The following is a 17,782-nucleotide window of genomic DNA, read 5'->3' on the forward strand; positions in this document are numbered from 1 at the left end:
TAAGCTTAGATGTGTAGTTATACTTATTGATGGTCTCACAGAGACCGTTTCCTAGAGAGAACTCATTCGTCTGCCTCAAGACTGATTTGCATTGAAGAGATGCACACACTGAAGAGGTGCCCACACCCATCTGAGTCTGGAGTTGTTATTAAACCCTTTTAAAAACTACTTTCCAAAGCTTGTCTTATTTGTGTGCCGTATTGAAATGTGATTCCTTTCCATGTTTTTTCCTTCAACATTTTATTAGGGAAATTTTCAGATACACCAAAAAAGAAAGAACCTAACAATCAGCACTCATATACGCACCACCTTGATTGTATCATTAACATTTTGCTGTCTTATCATCTGTCTATCCAACTGCCCATCTCTTTACCCATGCATCTTTTTTTATGAATTTTGAAGTGAATTACGGATATTGCTATACTTCAGTAGAATGCTTTGAGAGGGACGGGATGGTCTTGCTGCCTGAGGACTGCCAACTCTTGAGTGCCAGGGGTAAGAAAGCCACACACATTACTAAGTGGTATGGATTAGCTCATTTTTTTCCCCTTAGCTCAGCTGTAGTTGCAGTGGTAATTTCTCATAGATTATTTCAGTGTTTGTGCCTTAGAAAATCTCTTGGAAGCCAGCTGGTACCCCAAACAAACATTTACTAAGGAATATGAACTCCACAGAGAACATCCATTACCTCCATGTCCCACAATGCAGGCCAAAGTGCTTTCTTGTTCGTATGCCCTAAATTTATTGTTGAACATAGGAAGTAGGGCTCTCTTTTATCATATAGAGCTGACAAAAGCCTTAGGTTCTGAGGTACAGAAATTGTTTCTAGGCTGTTCTTGGCATCTACAGTTGTTTTACCATATGGTACTGGGCTAATTTTATCTGTTCTTCCCTTGAGGCTTTTGTGAATTGATTACATTTTTAGAAAATTTTTTAAATAACTTTTTAAAATGTCAGAGCTTTCTCAGTAGAATAAAATATGATGAGAGATTACGTCAACAGGAGAACAAGTTATCTTAAGAGAATTTTTCTCAAAAACTTAAGCATTTCAATTGCATCTGTACTTACTCCATATTATAAATTAGCATTGGTCATGTTCACGAAAGCCCCTTTTGACACAAAATATAAAGTCATCTTGGACCTGAAGAGATAAGTCTGTTAGTTCAGAAATCAAATGAAAGTTTCTACAGCTCTTCTCTCTCTGGAAAGGTCATTTCCGGCCAAACATGTACTTCCTAAAGGGAAGCACAGGAGAGGTGAAAGAGAAAGAAGACAGCTTAGCCCATCAGCTAAGCCTAATCAGTCCTGGTCATCCATGGGATCATTCATGTCACTTTCAGATTTAAAGTGACATCCTATAAAGCAGCTACAACATAATAGACAAAACCTGGATTTTTGAGCCAGAATTAGGTTTTATTTCTAGTTCTGAAACCAGCTGTGTGACTTTAGGTCTCGCTAGGCCTAGTTAGACTCACCTCAAGCCAACTGACCTATTTTCATTCCTCCCGGGGAATCCTATCACTGCTCACCCCGAGCTCAGAGTAACTCTCTGGGTGCCCACTGAGCACACTCAGGTGCCCTGGAAGTTCCAAGTGGGTAGCAGTCACCTACTATCAAGTGACATGGAAAGCGGTGGAGTAAGGAGCTCCAGGAATCAGTCCCACCACGGAAGCAACCACTAAGCTGGCACGTCTGACAGAATCAACTTTTTCAGAACTTTGGAATTGCTAAGTGAAAAAAAGAAGATTATGAAACAGGATCTATAGTATGATCTCATTTGAGGTTTTTAAAACAAGTATTTGTGGTACAGAGAAAAACTCAGAATATATGTGAATAATGTTTCTCTCTGGCTACTGGGAGTACAATTATTATCTTGTTTATCTGCTATTCCTAAAATTTTCTATAGTGAATATATATTACTTCTGTGAAAAATAGCAAAAGCAAAATAGAACAGTTTGGCAGTTTCTCAAAAAGTTAAACATAGAGTTTCCAAGTGACTCAGCAGTACCACTCGTAGATACACACCCAAGAGAACTGAAAACATATGTACACAAAAACTTGTATGTGAATGTTTATACCGGCATAATTCATAATAGCCAAAAAGTGGAAACAAATCAGATTACTTGTCAGATAAATTGATAAACAAAAGGTGATGTAGCCACATAATGGAATATTACTCAACAATAACAAGAATAAAGTCCTGATACATGCTTCAACATGAATAAACCTCAAAAACATTATTCTAAGTGAGCTAGACACAAACGGCCACATATTACGTAATGTTTATTGTGTATGTCCAGAATAGGCAAATCTGTAAAGACAGGAGGTCTCTGGTTGCCAGGGGCTGGAAGGAAGGGGGACTATGGAGTCACAGCTAATGAGTATAGAGTTTTCTTTGGGGGATGATAGAAATGTTTAGGGATTCAATAGTGATGGTTGCACAATTTTGTGAATGTATAGTTGACCCTTGAGCAACACAGATTTGAACTGTGCTGGTTCACTTTTGTAGACAGTACTGTACATGTATTTTCTCCTCTTTATGATTTTCTTACTAACATTTTCTTTTCTCTAGCTTACTTTATTGTAAGAATATAGCGTATAGTATGTATAACATACAAAATATAGGTTAATTGACTGTTTATGTTACCAGAAATATATAGTAAAGTTTTAGGGGGCATCAAAAGTTAACCTGTGGATTTTCGACTCCAAGAGGCATCAGTTCCCCTAACCCTCATGTTGTTCAAGGGTCAGCTGTACTGAAAACCACTGAGTTGTATACTTTAAAAGGGTGAATTTTATGATCTATGAAGTATAGCTCAATAAAGTAATGTTTAAGAAAGGTGAAATAGACTATAAACTACAAGAATTAGAATTAAAAGAATATATTTAGCAAGTTAAAGTCAAATTTTTCACTGAATTCTGTAATTATAGTTATGGATTTTTTTTTAAGTCTTTAAGTCCAGTTAGTTAACATACAGCATTATATCAGCTTAGAGTTAGGAATTTTAAAAGTGTAAGTTTCGGTAAAGAGATGAGAATCAGGAAATTATAAGCGATTATGTAGCTGAAGCTCCACAGCTCCCCCTTTTTTTTTAGTGAAAATTTGGGACATTTTAAAACTGATATGGGAAACTGTTTTCTTCTCTTTTTAAAGTTTGGCTTTATATTTTTAATTATTTGCACTATTTTTGGAATTGTTATCTTTTTTTAATGCAAAGTAGTCATTCTAATAGCTTTCAGAGAATTTTAAATGAGAGTGTAGTACATGTATACTTAACTTGTGAGCAGATTTTCTCAAGTAAGCCACCATCTCTAGATCCCATTTGACGATGTATAAGTGGTTTAAGTATGTTCTAGAATAATATAAGCAGTGTAAATAGATCTCATTTACCCCCTTATGATTTCCCTTTCTCCTGCCCTCATCCCCTTCCCCTGGCCTTTTATTCTCCAAAATGTAAAATGGGATTAGAGTACAATACCTTATTTTTAATTAATTCTTTCAGTAAGCATATATTGAGTGCGTACTATGTGTCAAAACACTGTGCTTAAAGTTAAAGATACAAAAATAAAATATGTGACCCTGGGGCACTGGCTGGCTCAATCAGAAAAACATGTGACTTGATCACAGGGTGTGAGTTGAAGCCCCACACTGGGACAGGACATTGAGCTTACTTAAAAATAAATAAATAAATAAAAATAAATAAAAAAACACCTGGTTCTTGGGGCGCCTGGGTGGCTCAGTCAGTTAAGCGGCCGACTTCGGCTCAGGTCATGATCTTGCGGTCCGTGAGTTCGAGCCCCGCGTCGGGCTCTGTGCTGACCGCTCAGAGCCTGGAGCCTGTTTCGGATTCTGTGTCTCCCTCTCTCTGACCCTCCCCCGTTCATGCTTTGTCTCTCTCTGTCTCAAAAATAAAAACGTTAAAAAAAAAAATTAAAAAAAAACAACAAACACCTGGTTCTAGACAGATAAAATGATACATCTTAGAGCTACTCTCTGAACAGTTAGGAGGGCACTTAACCCAGATAAGGAAGGTCAGTCAGGACTTCTTTTTACCGTCAATATAATTAGAAGGTTGATCTTTGAAAGCAAGTTACACCTATTATGCATTTTTAGAAAACTATTAAAAGTAGAGCTCATGCTTGGCTGTTAGCACATCCTACAACTACATACGCACAGAAAAACATCTTGAGAAAAGTGGTAGGATCTGTTGTCTCCAAGATGTGTGTATAGGCCAAAACTTTTTTTTTTTTTTTTTTTTAAATTGGCATGAATACAGGCAGTAGAGGAGCAAAGACCTGAGGTCAGAGTTTGGTTTCTGCTTCCTTGACTGCTAAACATGTTGAAGACTTTTTAAACTATCAGAGCTTTTATGGGCTCTGCTTATACTAATAAATCTACTAAATTAAAAAGAAAAATATCATCGTGAACTTAAAGGAATTGCTATTTTTCACTGGTATCTTTTTTTTTTTTTTTTTTTTAATAATTTTTTTTTTTAACGTTTATTTATTTTTGAGACAGAGACAGAGCATGAACAGGGGAGGGGCAGAGAGAGAGGGAGACACAGAATCTGAAACAGGCTCCAGGCTCTGAGCGGTCAGCACAGAGCCCGACGCGGGGCTTGAACTCACGGGCCGCGAGATCATGACCTGAGCCGAAGTCGGACGCTTAACCGACCAAGCCACCCAGGCGCCCCTCACTGGTATCTTTTTAAAAAACAGACACATGGTCTTTGCATTGCTTTCTGCAGGACTGATATGTACTGATATGGTCCTATTAGTTGTTAAATATTGAAATACATCCTTACTGGTTGGTAAAAAGCTGATGCTTTAAGCCACCTGGATGCTCCACCACAGTCTGTAGCCCCCCCCCCCCCGCCAAGGGACTCCAACCCTACATCTCTCCACAACCCAACAACTAAAAGGTTGTCTCCAGGCATAGCAAGAAGCCTTAAGGACTCTGTTTCTGTACTACTTTGGCATCCATTCTGACTGCTGGTGCTGGGCCATCCCCACTGTTTAATAATTTTGAATCTCACCCCGACTTTCTGACTGTTCCATAAACCATTGTCATTTTAACTGTGTTTGTTTTCTGCCAACTAGAGTATCCCATGGCCCTAGATCACCTGCTCTCGCTTACCTGTGTAGAACCAAAATTGAGTTGCATTATTTGCTGAGTAACCCAGAATAGCATTGTACTAGAACTAATAGTCTCCTAAACCATGCTGCTTTTCTTCTGTATTTCTTTCAATGATGACAGTTTGGCCTAAGTTCTGTGTCCTCTTATTGTTCCTTCCAGTTCATTTTGCACCTTATAGGCCTCCAGATATCTCCCTGAAGCCTCTGCTCTTTGAAGTGCCCAGCATCACTACAGAGTCAGTGTTTGTTGGCCGGGATTGGGTTTTCCACGAAATAGATGCTCAACTTCAAAGTTCAAATGCCAGCGTGAACCAAGGAGTAGTGATCGTGGGAAACATTGGGTTCGGCAAAACTGCCATCATCTCCAGACTGGTGGCCCTCAGCTGCCACGGAACACGGATGAGACAGATCGCCTCAGACAGCCCACACGCCTCCCCCAAACGTACGTATTCCTTTTTAAATAACTCCCTGCTTCATTGCTCTGAAAGTTTTTCTGATAGATTAAGTCTTACATCCTTTTATTTTCTGATCTGCAAAACCTAACTTGCATGTGAGGACCATTAATTCAGAGTTGAGAGAAAGAATGTAATACTCTGTTTACATTTAACCCACATATCTAGCGGTCAGCTAAGTGTGACTGAGAAAACCTTTCTGTGGGAATAAATTTATGAGTCTTCCCCTCTGGCAGTCTGGCTAGTCTGTCCTTTGGATAATGACTGTAGCAATTGCTTCTAAGAGGCATTTGCCTCCATCACTGTCAGCTTTTGCTCAGCCTGTGCCCATGTCTTCTTGTTACATGCCAGCACAGTCTGCTTGAAGCATTCAATTCCTTGCTCTTGATGTCAGTATTGCACTGCTTGGGCTTAAACTTCATTGTGTCCTTGAAGGGTTTCTCCTGCTTCCTTGTGAAAGGATGCTGAGATCACGTATGTATTCATGCTCCTTTCATCCCAGGCCAGGCACAGCTTAATGATCACCACCAGGATCTTGTTTGTTTATTTCTAAAATACTTAGGTGGTCCTTAGCACCAGGCACTGTCTAAGAGCTTAACAAATATTAATTCATCCAATCCTCTTATCAACTCAGAGAGGTAGTTCCTATTATCATCATGTCACAGATAAGTGATCTGAGGCTCAAAGAGGTTAAGTAGACCTCCCAGGTTTCATAGCCAGTAAATGGTGAAACAAGTATTTGAGCCTAAGCAGTCTGGTTTCAGAAGCCATTCCCTTATCCACTTTGCTGTCCTGCCTCTCCTTAATGGAGAAACTCACCTGAATAAAGGAGACGAGAGGAAAATGTTCTTCCTATACTCTGTATGTATAGAACCAGTCTACCTGGTTTCTGTTAGTTATGAGAAAACAAAACCAGAAACTATTGCTCTGCTAGTCCAAATCATTAATCTAGCTCACCATAAGTTTTCAGACAGCCACCACTAGAAACTTGAGATTATAGTAGTTACAGTGTCTAACACATGCTAGAAACTCAATAAGAGCTCACTGAGCACCCTCCAGACATTCTGGCTTCGTAATGAAATTAATTGACAGTCTTGTGTCGTTAAGTGGGCACATTATCTCTGGTTAACTAATAGAGATCTCACGTGGAGAAGAAGGACTAGTGTGTACAGAGAAAACTGGTTGAATCAAGAGACCCTGTTTACCAGGGTCTGGTAAGAATTGGTATGGAAGAATTCCTTTTTCACAAGCAATGTCATGCTTAGTTTCTACATGAAGCTTTTCTCAGGTAGATTGGCATTGTGTCATGAGAGTCAAGAGCTCAGATTTTGAGCCCCAGCACTCCATTGACTGTATATACTCTGTAACCTTGAGAATTTTAATTGAAATTTTTAGATCTGTTTTCTCATCTGTAAAATGAGGAAGTGGGACTAAGTGATCTTTAAGATTTGTTCCTGTGTTAAAATTCTGTGATTCTAAAAACATATCTTCTTGAAATTGAAAAGTGGTTGAAATTAACTTTCCAACCTATTCCAGTGTTTTCCTTTGAGCACTTAAATATCACACCAGACTACATTTTATCTGAGTACTCCAAGACTCTTTAACTCTTTGAGTATGTCAGAAAGAAAACCAGATAGCTAATAATCTCTCTGACTCCTCTATATATCACTGTTGAGATAACGTAATGGTAGAATCCTGTAAATCCCAAGGGCAAGAAGAGCTGCTTCCTCGGAAAGCAAAGGTATCTGGGAGTCCCTCCCAACTAAGCCTGGGAAAGCAGGAGTTAATAGAAAACAGTTCATGTGCTCCCCAAAGCAGAGGTTCTATAAAGGTAGTTCATTAAGTTATTCTCTAACATCCATTGCCTCTTATCTCCAGAGACACTCTAAAAATACCAGGACACTCCAGTTCTTGAGATAAATGTCCATTTGTTGTGACTGTAGATTTGGCCTGATAGTTAACTTTCCTTTTTTTTTTTTTTTTTTTTTTCTTAATTTGAGAGAGACAGAGAAAGAGGGCACACAAGTGGGGTAAAGGGGCAAAGGGGAAGAGAAAATCTTAAGCAGCCTCCACATTCAGTGTGGAGCCTGACGCAGAGCTCGATCCCACAACCCTGGGATCATGACCTGAGCCAAAATCAAGAATCAGATGGTCAACCAACTGAGCCACCCAGACCCCCCTCTTCTTCCCTTTTGCCTGATAGTTAACTTTCAGAACTTGAAAACCGTGTCAAAGGAGAAAGAATATGTGGTTATATATTTATCAGAATTTCACAGAACTAGCAGTTGCCTTGTACATAATAATTTTTGTTGTAATCTGTCAGTGACCAAACTACATTCTACCTCTGCCATCTTAACAGAGCCACTAGCCCTTCTTAAGAAGGGTCAAGAATAAGTGACTGATAAAGTGCAAGCTGTTTTTTGGCATTAATATGTTATTATGTAAGCCAGCACTGGGAATTTGACTGGCAGTAGCAGAATTTCTTTCATTAATGACTAAGAATGATGTCTGTATAGAGAATTGGCTTAACTTTTCACAGTTTAATTTACATCAAGCTTAGATAGGTTTATTTGAATTTCCATTGGCTTTCCTAACCCTGTGTCGGTGATACCAATGATACAGTTGTAGAAATAATGAAAACAAGGTAGAAAATCGTTGGCGCTCCCATCTCTGCATCATCTGTCTTCTCTCTTCTACCCCTGTCTCCTCCACACTGAGCAGCACTGCTGTGGAAGACGTGAGCAGTGTAGCCTGCGGTACCACATTGCCTGGCTCCGTCCTTCCCCCACAGACACTCAGCCCCCAGCCCACCCCCTCCTTGTCATTTCCCTGGGAAGGTACAGAAAAGCTGTCAAGGCAGGCACTAGCCTGTCATCTGCTTTCCGCCTACACCCCTTCCCAAACCTGACTCCCCCGTCAGGCTCCACCACCATCGTCATCAGCCACCCCCTAGTACATACACACGAAGAACAAAAACATTTTGTAAAAATAGACCCGTTGTGTAATTTAGGCATTATTACGTTAACTACAAGTATACTCAGTACAGTAGTCAGGAAAGCTCTAATACAAGACTATCTTTCCCCATCACTAGGAGTCAGTATAGTTATTATTTGGATTTGACATTTGCCAACAGCTGCCAACCGCCCAAACAGCTGTTCAGTAAGTCACCCCACCCTCCCTGCTCTGCTCATGTCAGTAGTCTGTTTTGCTGCTGCCCATCGACTGCTGCCTACCTGTTAACTTATTTCTCCTGTTCCCCGAATACCAGAGAGTTAAGATACTCAGAAAAAAAGGAGGCCATCTCCAAAAGGCAGTAGCGAGAAGCCAGAGGGCATTTGGGCAATAATTGCCCCCAAAATCAAATATCAGATAAAGGGGAATGCAGTGGGGAGAAGGAGTGAGCCACAGAAATGATGCATCGACAGTCACTGCGCTTCACCTCCACTCACACATTTTCAGTCTTTTTCCACTGCTGCCACCCACTCGTACCCTCCTCCAGTTATTCTGAACTTGGCTCCGGTGACCAGAGCATTTACTCTCCCAGCAGACAGAAGAAGTCTCCATTCAGTCCTCGGGTGAGGAGTTCAGTGAGGACTCCCTTCCCCTATTCCTCCTCCTTTCCAGTGGCTCTTGACCATCAACAATCCCCTTATTTTGGTGTACCCATTTGTACTGTGGTCTGTAGTCATGTATATAGTCTGTAATTCCTAGTGGAGATAAGACATTTCCTAAGTAACATGAACAAGTGGAATTTTTTAAAAACAGTTTTATTAAGCTGTAATTCACATACCACACAGTTCACCCATTTAAATTGTTCAACGCAGTGCTTTTTAGTATATTCACAGAGTTGTACAGCTGTCACCATAATCTAATGTTAGAACACTTTTGTCCTCCCTAAAAGAAATGCCCATTAGTGATCAATCTCTATTCTCCCCTTAACTGCCTGCCTCTACCCCTACATAACCACTGATTTGTTTTTTGTTCCTACGGATCTCCCTATTCTGGGAATTTCATATAAAGAGTCATACAATATATGGTCTTTTGTAACTGACTTCTTTGAGTATAATATTTTCAAGGGTTATCCATATTGTAGCATGTATTGGTATCTCGTTTCATTTTATCATCAAGTACTATTCCATTGTATGGATATTCCATATTTTAACTGTTCATCGGTAGACATTTGGGTTGTTTTCACTTTTGCGCTATTATGAATCTTGCTTCTTTGAACATCTGTGTACAAGTTTTGTGTGGATATAAGTTTTTATTTCTCTTGGGTCCATACCTAGGAGTAGAATTGCTGGATAATAGAACAAATGGAGTTTAACCAATCTTCCTTTAATTCAGGGTTTTATGATTATCTCATGCAAACATCTCATCTTTTTAATCCAGATGTGGACGCCAACAGAGAACTGCCACTCACACAGCCACCCTCAGCCCACTCGTCCATCCCCAGTGGAAGCTGCCCAGGGACCCCAGAAATGCGCAGGCGGCAGGAGGAGGCCATGCGGAGACTAGCCTCACAGGTACAGTAGGGCTCCCAGGGTGCAGACATGCCAGCTCCATTGTAACCCCAAGGGGCAAAGGTAGGGGGACCCTTGGCAAAGTGGACAAAATGTATACAGCTATACCATGAGACCCTGGGGAAAATTTTCTCTTCCGGCTCCTAGAAAAATGCTTTGTTATTATGGAATCAGAGCCTTTTTGTTTGAAAGGCCCTCAGAAATAACCAGAGTCCCATAATGAATAGATAAGGAAGTCGAGACTCGAAGAAGTTATATGATTTTCCCAAGATCACAGTATTAGCACTCAGCAGTTTTTTATTTTCACTCCTATTCAAAACTCTTCCTGCCATACTATACTGTCCATAATATTTTTTAGGTGTTTGAGTTTTAAATTTCTATTTTAATCAAAGTAACATATGCATGATTTTTGAAAATTAAATAATACTCAAAGACTTATAATAAAACCCAGCAATTCTTTTCCCCTCCTCACCCCACCCTCTCCCCAAAGGCACCACTTTCAACTCATAGGGCTGTTCTTCTGATCTTTACCTCCACTGTTTCTAAATAATATTCATATACTGCTATAACTTTTTTCATCATTTTTATATGTTATCTGTTGCTGCTTGTTAAGGATGTTGAGACTTTTACATCTTTCCTTTTCCTTCCTCCCTCCACCATTTCAGTATGGTTATATCATGATTTCTGTCAGAATCCACATTATAATATCTTCAGTATTAGTACTGTGCACATATGGTTCACTGTGGAACCAAGGATAATATGTCCTTCCTGAGCAATTTTGTTTTTCCTGGGATTTGAAATGCCTCATTTTAAAATTTGCTTATTCTTGCTGTGGTGGGGGAGGCGCCTAGCTGGCTCAGTCAGAAGAGCATGTAACTCTTGCTTGGGGTCATGAATTCAAGCCCCACATTGTATATGTAGCCTACTTACAAATTAAATTAAACTAAATTAAATTAAATTAAATTAAATTGGCTTATTCTTTTTTAAACCTACCGCTATAATCCATAATCCTTAATAACTTTGTAAAAAGCCTCTTGGTACAAGTTTACACATCAGTGTCATTTCCCCTGAGACGTCCATCTCAGCTCAGGCTGGACCTAGGATGTTCTCGAGGCTAGTTGTTATCCTGGAAATTCCCATTACTTCTCTTCTGTGTTTGCTGCCACATCATCATCTTTCTTGATTTTATTCCTCATTTTGGTGGAACACGTCCACCAGTGGCTTCCTAAGAAAGAATGCACAGGAGGTAAGTTTTTGAAACTTAATGTTTCTAAAAGTATCTTTATTCCATTCTCATACATTACTCTTTATTTGACACAACATAATTCTAGGTTAAAAATAATTTTCCCTCAGAATTGTGAAGGCATTGCTCCATTGTCTTGAGCTTCTAATAATTTTATTACTAAATAATTATTCTTATTCCTAGTTCTTTATACCTGTTTTTCTCTCCAGAAACTTTTAGGGACTTCTTTTTTATCAACTTTTTTCTTGGGTCTTTTTTCCATTTATTCTGTTAGCATCTAGTATAAACCTTGTATAAACTTCAAATAATTTCTGTATTTTCAGTTCCCTTCCTCACCCCCCCTCTTGCACAGGACCTGGTGCTTCCAACCTCATGCTTTTCTGAGGTTTTACAGCTGCTTTGGTTTAGTCCTGTTGTTATTACTTCCAGCAGGCATTTGTTTCACCTAATTCTATTTGTTAAGTCATTTATGAAGCCTATATCCACTTTCCATCCTTATATGTTATAAGCTGAGGTCATAGATAGATATCCCTATAGGTGGAGTTCGCATTTCTCTTCCTTATTCTCCATATTTTTGAGGATTTTCAAGAGAAGAACAAGAGTTTAAAATGTCTGTCTCCAATATTTAAAGAAATTTCTTGGCATGGTTAATTACTAATGAGGAACAGAGAGTCATCTGCAATACCATAAAGTTCTAACTTCTTCATGGAAATCCAGTCTACCCAGAGCCCAAAACAGCACATTTCCCCCAACTGCATTTTTAAGTGTCTCCACTTACCAGTGGGCCTTCTGAAAACAGTCTGAGATTTCCCTCATATTCATTGCTAACTTAGTGCAACTTTAAAAAAAGATCGTTTTTTTTTTTTTCTAAATAGTTTGTATAAACTAGTTCCAGCCCCTCTTCTTTAAAAGAGTCTAAATAAATGTCACCTTGGAAATACTGTACACTGAATGCTGAAGTCTTTCCATCATTAGTCACTCACATACTCACTTAGAATTGATGTGTGGAATGACTCTAATACAAGCCTGAAGTTAAGGTGGTGAACAGAACAGACAACAATCCCTGCTGTTACATGGCCCACGTTCTCGCGGTGGGAAAAGCCAGCAAACAAACATGTAATATGTCAGATCGTGACGAGTGCTGAAAAGAGCTCAGGGATTGTTGTCACTTCTTAGTCTCTCTCTCATCAAGAGAAAGAATCTCAAGACGTTTATGTTCAATATTCAGAAAATGTTACATATTGTTAGCAGGAAATTAGTGACTACACTTACTTAAGAGGTGATCTCATTTTAAATTCCATGCTTGTGTCTATCTTAAGCAAAATACTGTATAAATAAATCATTTTTGTGCCTATAGATTGGATATTTTTAAATTTATATTAAACATTGTATACGAAATGGCCCTTTAAATTAAAATTAATGTTTATGTTCAAGATTTGGAAAATGTTAAATATTGTAAATAGGAAATTAGTGATTGTTTACACTTACTCAAAGAACATAATTTAAATTTCATGATTATTTCTTCCTTAAGCAAAATATGAATGCACCTTTTTGCACCTAGAGATGGGATATTTTTAAGTTTATAGTAAATTTTGTACAAGAAATCGCACCTTAGATTAAAATTAAATATTATCCTGGTAATTGTGCCATGTGTTACATTTCAAGTATACAATTTGTTCTTAGTAGCCTAGAGCAGAAGCCAGCAGTCTTGCCTCTCGCTATAACAAGCCAGTAAGCAGAAACCTTTTCAATAAGATTTTGAAATCAATTAGTATTTTGATAAGGTAAGCTAATATATGTGAGTTAAAAGTGTTCTTGAAAAACCTCTTGATTTGACAAAGTTCTTAGTGCCAATTCTTGTGTATCAGTAATTACCATTGGTATTTTCAGGATGTACTCTTAGGTGGGGAGGAAAGTACAAAGGAGTGTTGATGGGATGCTAACTTTCATATAATAAAGAAAGGGATATAAAAAAATACATGTGTACCTGCTTATTTGTCCAAAAGAAATGTAGGAAGGATAAACCAGAAAGAAAAGATACTGGTTACCTAAAGCAGATGGGTAGGAAAGAAGGAGAGTAGAAAGAAATGGGTAATGAGAATGGGGTACAGGGATGAAGAGTAAGTGACACTTCTCTGAATATATCTTTTCGTATAGCTGTGACTCTTAGAAACATGGTAATGTTTCACTTACCCAAAAAATAATTAAAAATAACCAGTATGTGGGGGCTGGGGAGCCCAAAGTGTAATGCAAACACTCACAAATACACCCAACTGTATTTCACATAAATAACATGACCACACTGAAGAAGGCAGAGGAGAAAAGAACTTAAATAAGTTTGGAAGGTAACATCTTGACTGAATACCGTAAGGCTAAAGACAAAAAAGAACTGTGCATAAATGCTATATTCTAGTTAATAAATGTTTTCTCACAGGAGTATGGCTCACAGTTTTGAAAATCCTTCATGTATTTATTAGAAATGATTGAATAAATAAATGTATTGTAAATAGCAAGACCAGGTTTCTCATTGTTGGAGAAAGAAGTTAACAGATGAAGAAAAGGAAATCTAAAGAGAGCCAGGTGATACTGAATTGAAATCTGAGGTATTAGTATATACTCACAATTTTTAATATATATATCTATAGATATTTCTATAGATATATATAGAGAGAGATACAGCAATATAGATAAATCTTCATATGTGAGTTAATATATTACATGCATTTCCTAGCTGTCTCCACTGAGAGGGCCCCAAATCACAGTCACTTCAGTAGCAATATGCACACCTAACTAATTCAGATCTTGTTTTCTAACATCATTCTCCAGTAAAAGAAACCAGGGCTCTGAAGAGGTTAGATGATGCCAGGTCTGGGGCAGGGTAAATACAAGATGAGCCTGGAGCATCTTCTGACACCAGAAAGCAAGGAAGTGCTTTTAAAAAGATGGGGGGGGGGGGGGGATGCTTCTTGAAAGAGCCCAGACATCAACCCGAAAGAGATCCTAATGTCCAAAGCCAGACCAAAGTGAGCAACAAAATAAATACAGTATTGGGTATAACCCATGGAATAAAATAAGTCCATATATATTAAATCACTCAAGTAAATAGATGAGAGAGAAGGGACAGCTCTTTATTCCAGTAGAATTCCAATAATAAATGTAGAAGGAAAGAAGGAAATAGAAAATCACTGTTAGGCAAACACCACGTGATAATTGTTACAGACAAGATCCACTGATGGATACTAAAGTTAGTGGGCAAAAGTTTGAGGAGAAACAGGATTTGCATTGTTTCAAAGTGTCTCCCCCAAGATATTTATTAACTACGAAGGGAGAGAGAGTAACTTTATAGTACAGAAATCTGGCAGAAATCTTTACCTTAACCAAGGTGATGAAGGTCGGCATCACCAGTGACAAGACATGTTAACATCATGACCCCATGATCTGATCCATGAGAAGGACACAACATTGTTTTTGTGGTATTCTTGCCCAAAAATCTCAGTTGGATTATGAGGAAGGCATCAGACAAACTCAGATTGACATTCACCAGAATAACTGGTCACTACTCTTCGAAAGTGTCAAGGTCATGAAGACAAATACCAAAGAGCTCTTACAGACTACAGGAGTCTGAGGAGAAATAGCAACAATAAATGCAGTACAGGGTCCTGGATAGAATCTTGTTGCAGAAAAAGGACATTAGTGGAAAACTAGTAAAATCTGAATAATGCCTTTACTTAACAATACTATGCCAGTGTTATTTCCTAGCTCTAATAATCATTCTTTGGTTATGTAAGATATTAATAAAAAGAGAAGCTGGGTGAGGGATATACGGAAATTCTGTGTACTACTTTTGCAACATTTCTGAAAGTCTAAAATTAGTTCAAAATAAAAAGTTAAAAAGTAAATAAAACTCTTACTGCCAAAAAAAAAAAAAAAAAAAGTAGAGCTCTGAGCTGGAAAATTACTGAGGCAGAACCCAAGTCTGGGAGCTATTCTTAGCTTCCAGCCTGAGTGAGGATTAGAGTTGGGGGACAGGGAAAGGGAAGAGAAGGTCATTATTCATACTGAACCTCCTGGTCCCTGGAAATCTTGGAAGCCACACTAACGTGTTGGAAGCGATGCGCTGAGCAAGAAATCAGGTGGGAATGAGGAGATTCAAAAAGTGATGAAAAGAAGACAGGGAGTAAGAGTATGAGAGCAGACCTGAGGGAGAGCACTTGCAGCATTAGAATTTAAATGATACAAATGCCAGTCATTATGCAAATCAGATGTTTATGTCCAAATGAATTCCACATAGAGCTGTCTTTTCTTTATATGAGATTAGCTTAGTCCTGTCACAGATTATTCATTTCTTTAAAGTGGAAAATGGTCTTTGGAGAGTGAAGGCCTGGGACTTGTAACGCAAACCGGACAGATTTCCTGCCACTCAGTCATTTGATTAGGGCCTTTGATGAGGATTATACTTCATTTTATGATTTCTTGTATACAGCATTAAGTCAAAGCTTTTTTTTTTTTTTTTTTGAGATTTTATTGTTTACCTGGGACTTGTAACACAAACCTGACAGATTTCCTGCCACTCAGTCATTTGATTAGGGCCTTTGATGAGGATTATACTTCATTTTATGATTTCTTATATACAGCATTAAGTCAAAGCTTTTTTTTTTTTTTTGAGATTTTATTGTTTAAGTAATCTCTACACCCAGTGTGAGGCTCAAACCCACAACTCTGAGATCAAGAGTCACATGTTCCACCAACTGAGCCAGCCAGATACCCCAAATCAGAGCTCTTTATACCCAAAGCTATACTGACCTCTGGTCTTTTCTTTTGTCTGTGTAGCCTACAAACCTACCCTTTTCTTTCTTCCCATCATAGGAGTAATCTAAAATTTACTTGCTGTCTTCCCCAAAGAATTAATATAATTCTGGTCATATTGGGCATACTTTGAATAGAATTATTTCAACAAAAAGTATAGAGATTTAACGTAAAAACTTGAGATGGAGAAAAATTAATATGACAGACATAGCTGAAAATGAAATTTCAACACATCACCAGGAGAGACAAAAGTTCCCAAGGAGAAAGGTTTCACCCACTGGTTTACTAGGGGTGGACTAATTCTGAATCACTTCCAAGAAGTTGGAATAATAGTGACTGAATATAGGTGGCTGTGATAACTTTCTCAAAGCTGTAGGGAGGGATCTAATACCACTGAACACTGGTACGATGAGAGACTGAAGAAAAAAACCACATTACCAGACTTGTTTCCTATTTTATATGTAGGAAAAGTTGTAAATGAGGTCAATAGATAATTTGGAGGAAGTACCAAATAGTTTGGACAAATATACAGATGTTTGTAAATTACTGTGTATGTATTGTGTGCTGCACAACTACTTTGAAATGTCTAGTAAATAACCTATTTTGAGCCACACTTCATATTTTGTGATGTTGAATGGTCTTTCTGCTTGAATCGAGCAAAGCAGTCGAGATTTTATATTTGGAATGCCAAAGAAATATTTTAAATTAAGAGAAAGGTAACCACAGAAGGGGTATCTTTGTTAGATAAAACCTCACTCAGCCAAGAGCACAGATGATTTTTAATAAAACCAGTAAGAGAAACCTCTTCCTAAATTTTAGAATTTTTATCTTCCAACTTCTATCCCATGACTTTAGGTAAAGGGTAAGTTACAGCTTATTTTCTTAGCTGTGCAGCCTCCACATGTGGAATCAATTGAGGTAAAATATGATGAAAGTTCTTATTGATTCAGAGGTTTGCTGTTTGCTTCTTATGAAGTGGATATTTGTATCCATGCAGACATAACCACTGACATTCACTGTTCATTGAGAGAACAGAGCAATTGCTGCCAGGTTTTCTCTTTGGTTCCTTATATTGTGCTTGTGATAGGCAGTAAAGCAGTGACCAATCCATCTGAAGAAAAGAGTGGAGATTTTTAGAATATAACTTCTTATTTCCAGTTCAATATTGGGTTCAGATATCATTGCTTCACTCAGAAGCAATTCCTATCGTCAGTCTTATGTGTATAGTAACATCTCCCTATATTAAGGTTTTGTGTGTATGCTTAATGAGAAGGATTTCAGGGGTTTTTTTTAAGTGACATTTCTAGTATTTGTTAAAGATGACCATACCTATAGGTCAGGAGCCTTTTCAGAATTGAACACTTTAATGGATGATTGTTCTCTGAGAAATGATAGAAGAACTGAAGTCCCAGTGGTATATCTATATCTCCTAGGGCAATTTTCAGCTGCCTAAAGACGCAAAGCCAGTAGCTAAAAAAAAGAGAGACTATACAGAATCTTGATGATGATGATGATGATGATGATGATGATGATGATGGTGATGGAGAGGAGGAGGAGGGTGATGATGCTGATGATGATGGCAGCATCAGCTAACATCAGTGTGCACCTACTTTGTGCTGAGCAAC

The 17,782-nt window shown here is 38.3% G+C and overlaps 1 protein-coding gene across 11 annotated transcripts in view; it reads left to right on the forward strand.

Moving 5' to 3' along the window:
• TANC2 (tetratricopeptide repeat, ankyrin repeat and coiled-coil containing 2) overlaps positions 1 to 17,782 on the forward strand; it is a 361,357-nt gene that overhangs the window by 256,350 nt on the left and 87,225 nt on the right. For all 11 annotated transcript variants that reach the window (XM_042916896.1, XM_042916899.1, XM_042916900.1 and 8 more), the window contains 2 exons: positions 5,297 to 5,578; positions 9,978 to 10,111. In XM_042916896.1, the coding sequence (XP_042772830.1) occupies positions 5,297 to 5,578; positions 9,978 to 10,111 (416 nt within the window). The remainder of the gene's footprint in view (positions 1 to 5,296; positions 5,579 to 9,977; positions 10,112 to 17,782) is intronic.

This window comes from Panthera leo, chromosome E1, assembly GCF_018350215.1.
Source record: "Panthera leo isolate Ple1 chromosome E1, P.leo_Ple1_pat1.1, whole genome shotgun sequence".
NCBI classification, from domain to species: domain Eukaryota; kingdom Metazoa; phylum Chordata; class Mammalia; order Carnivora; family Felidae; genus Panthera; species Panthera leo.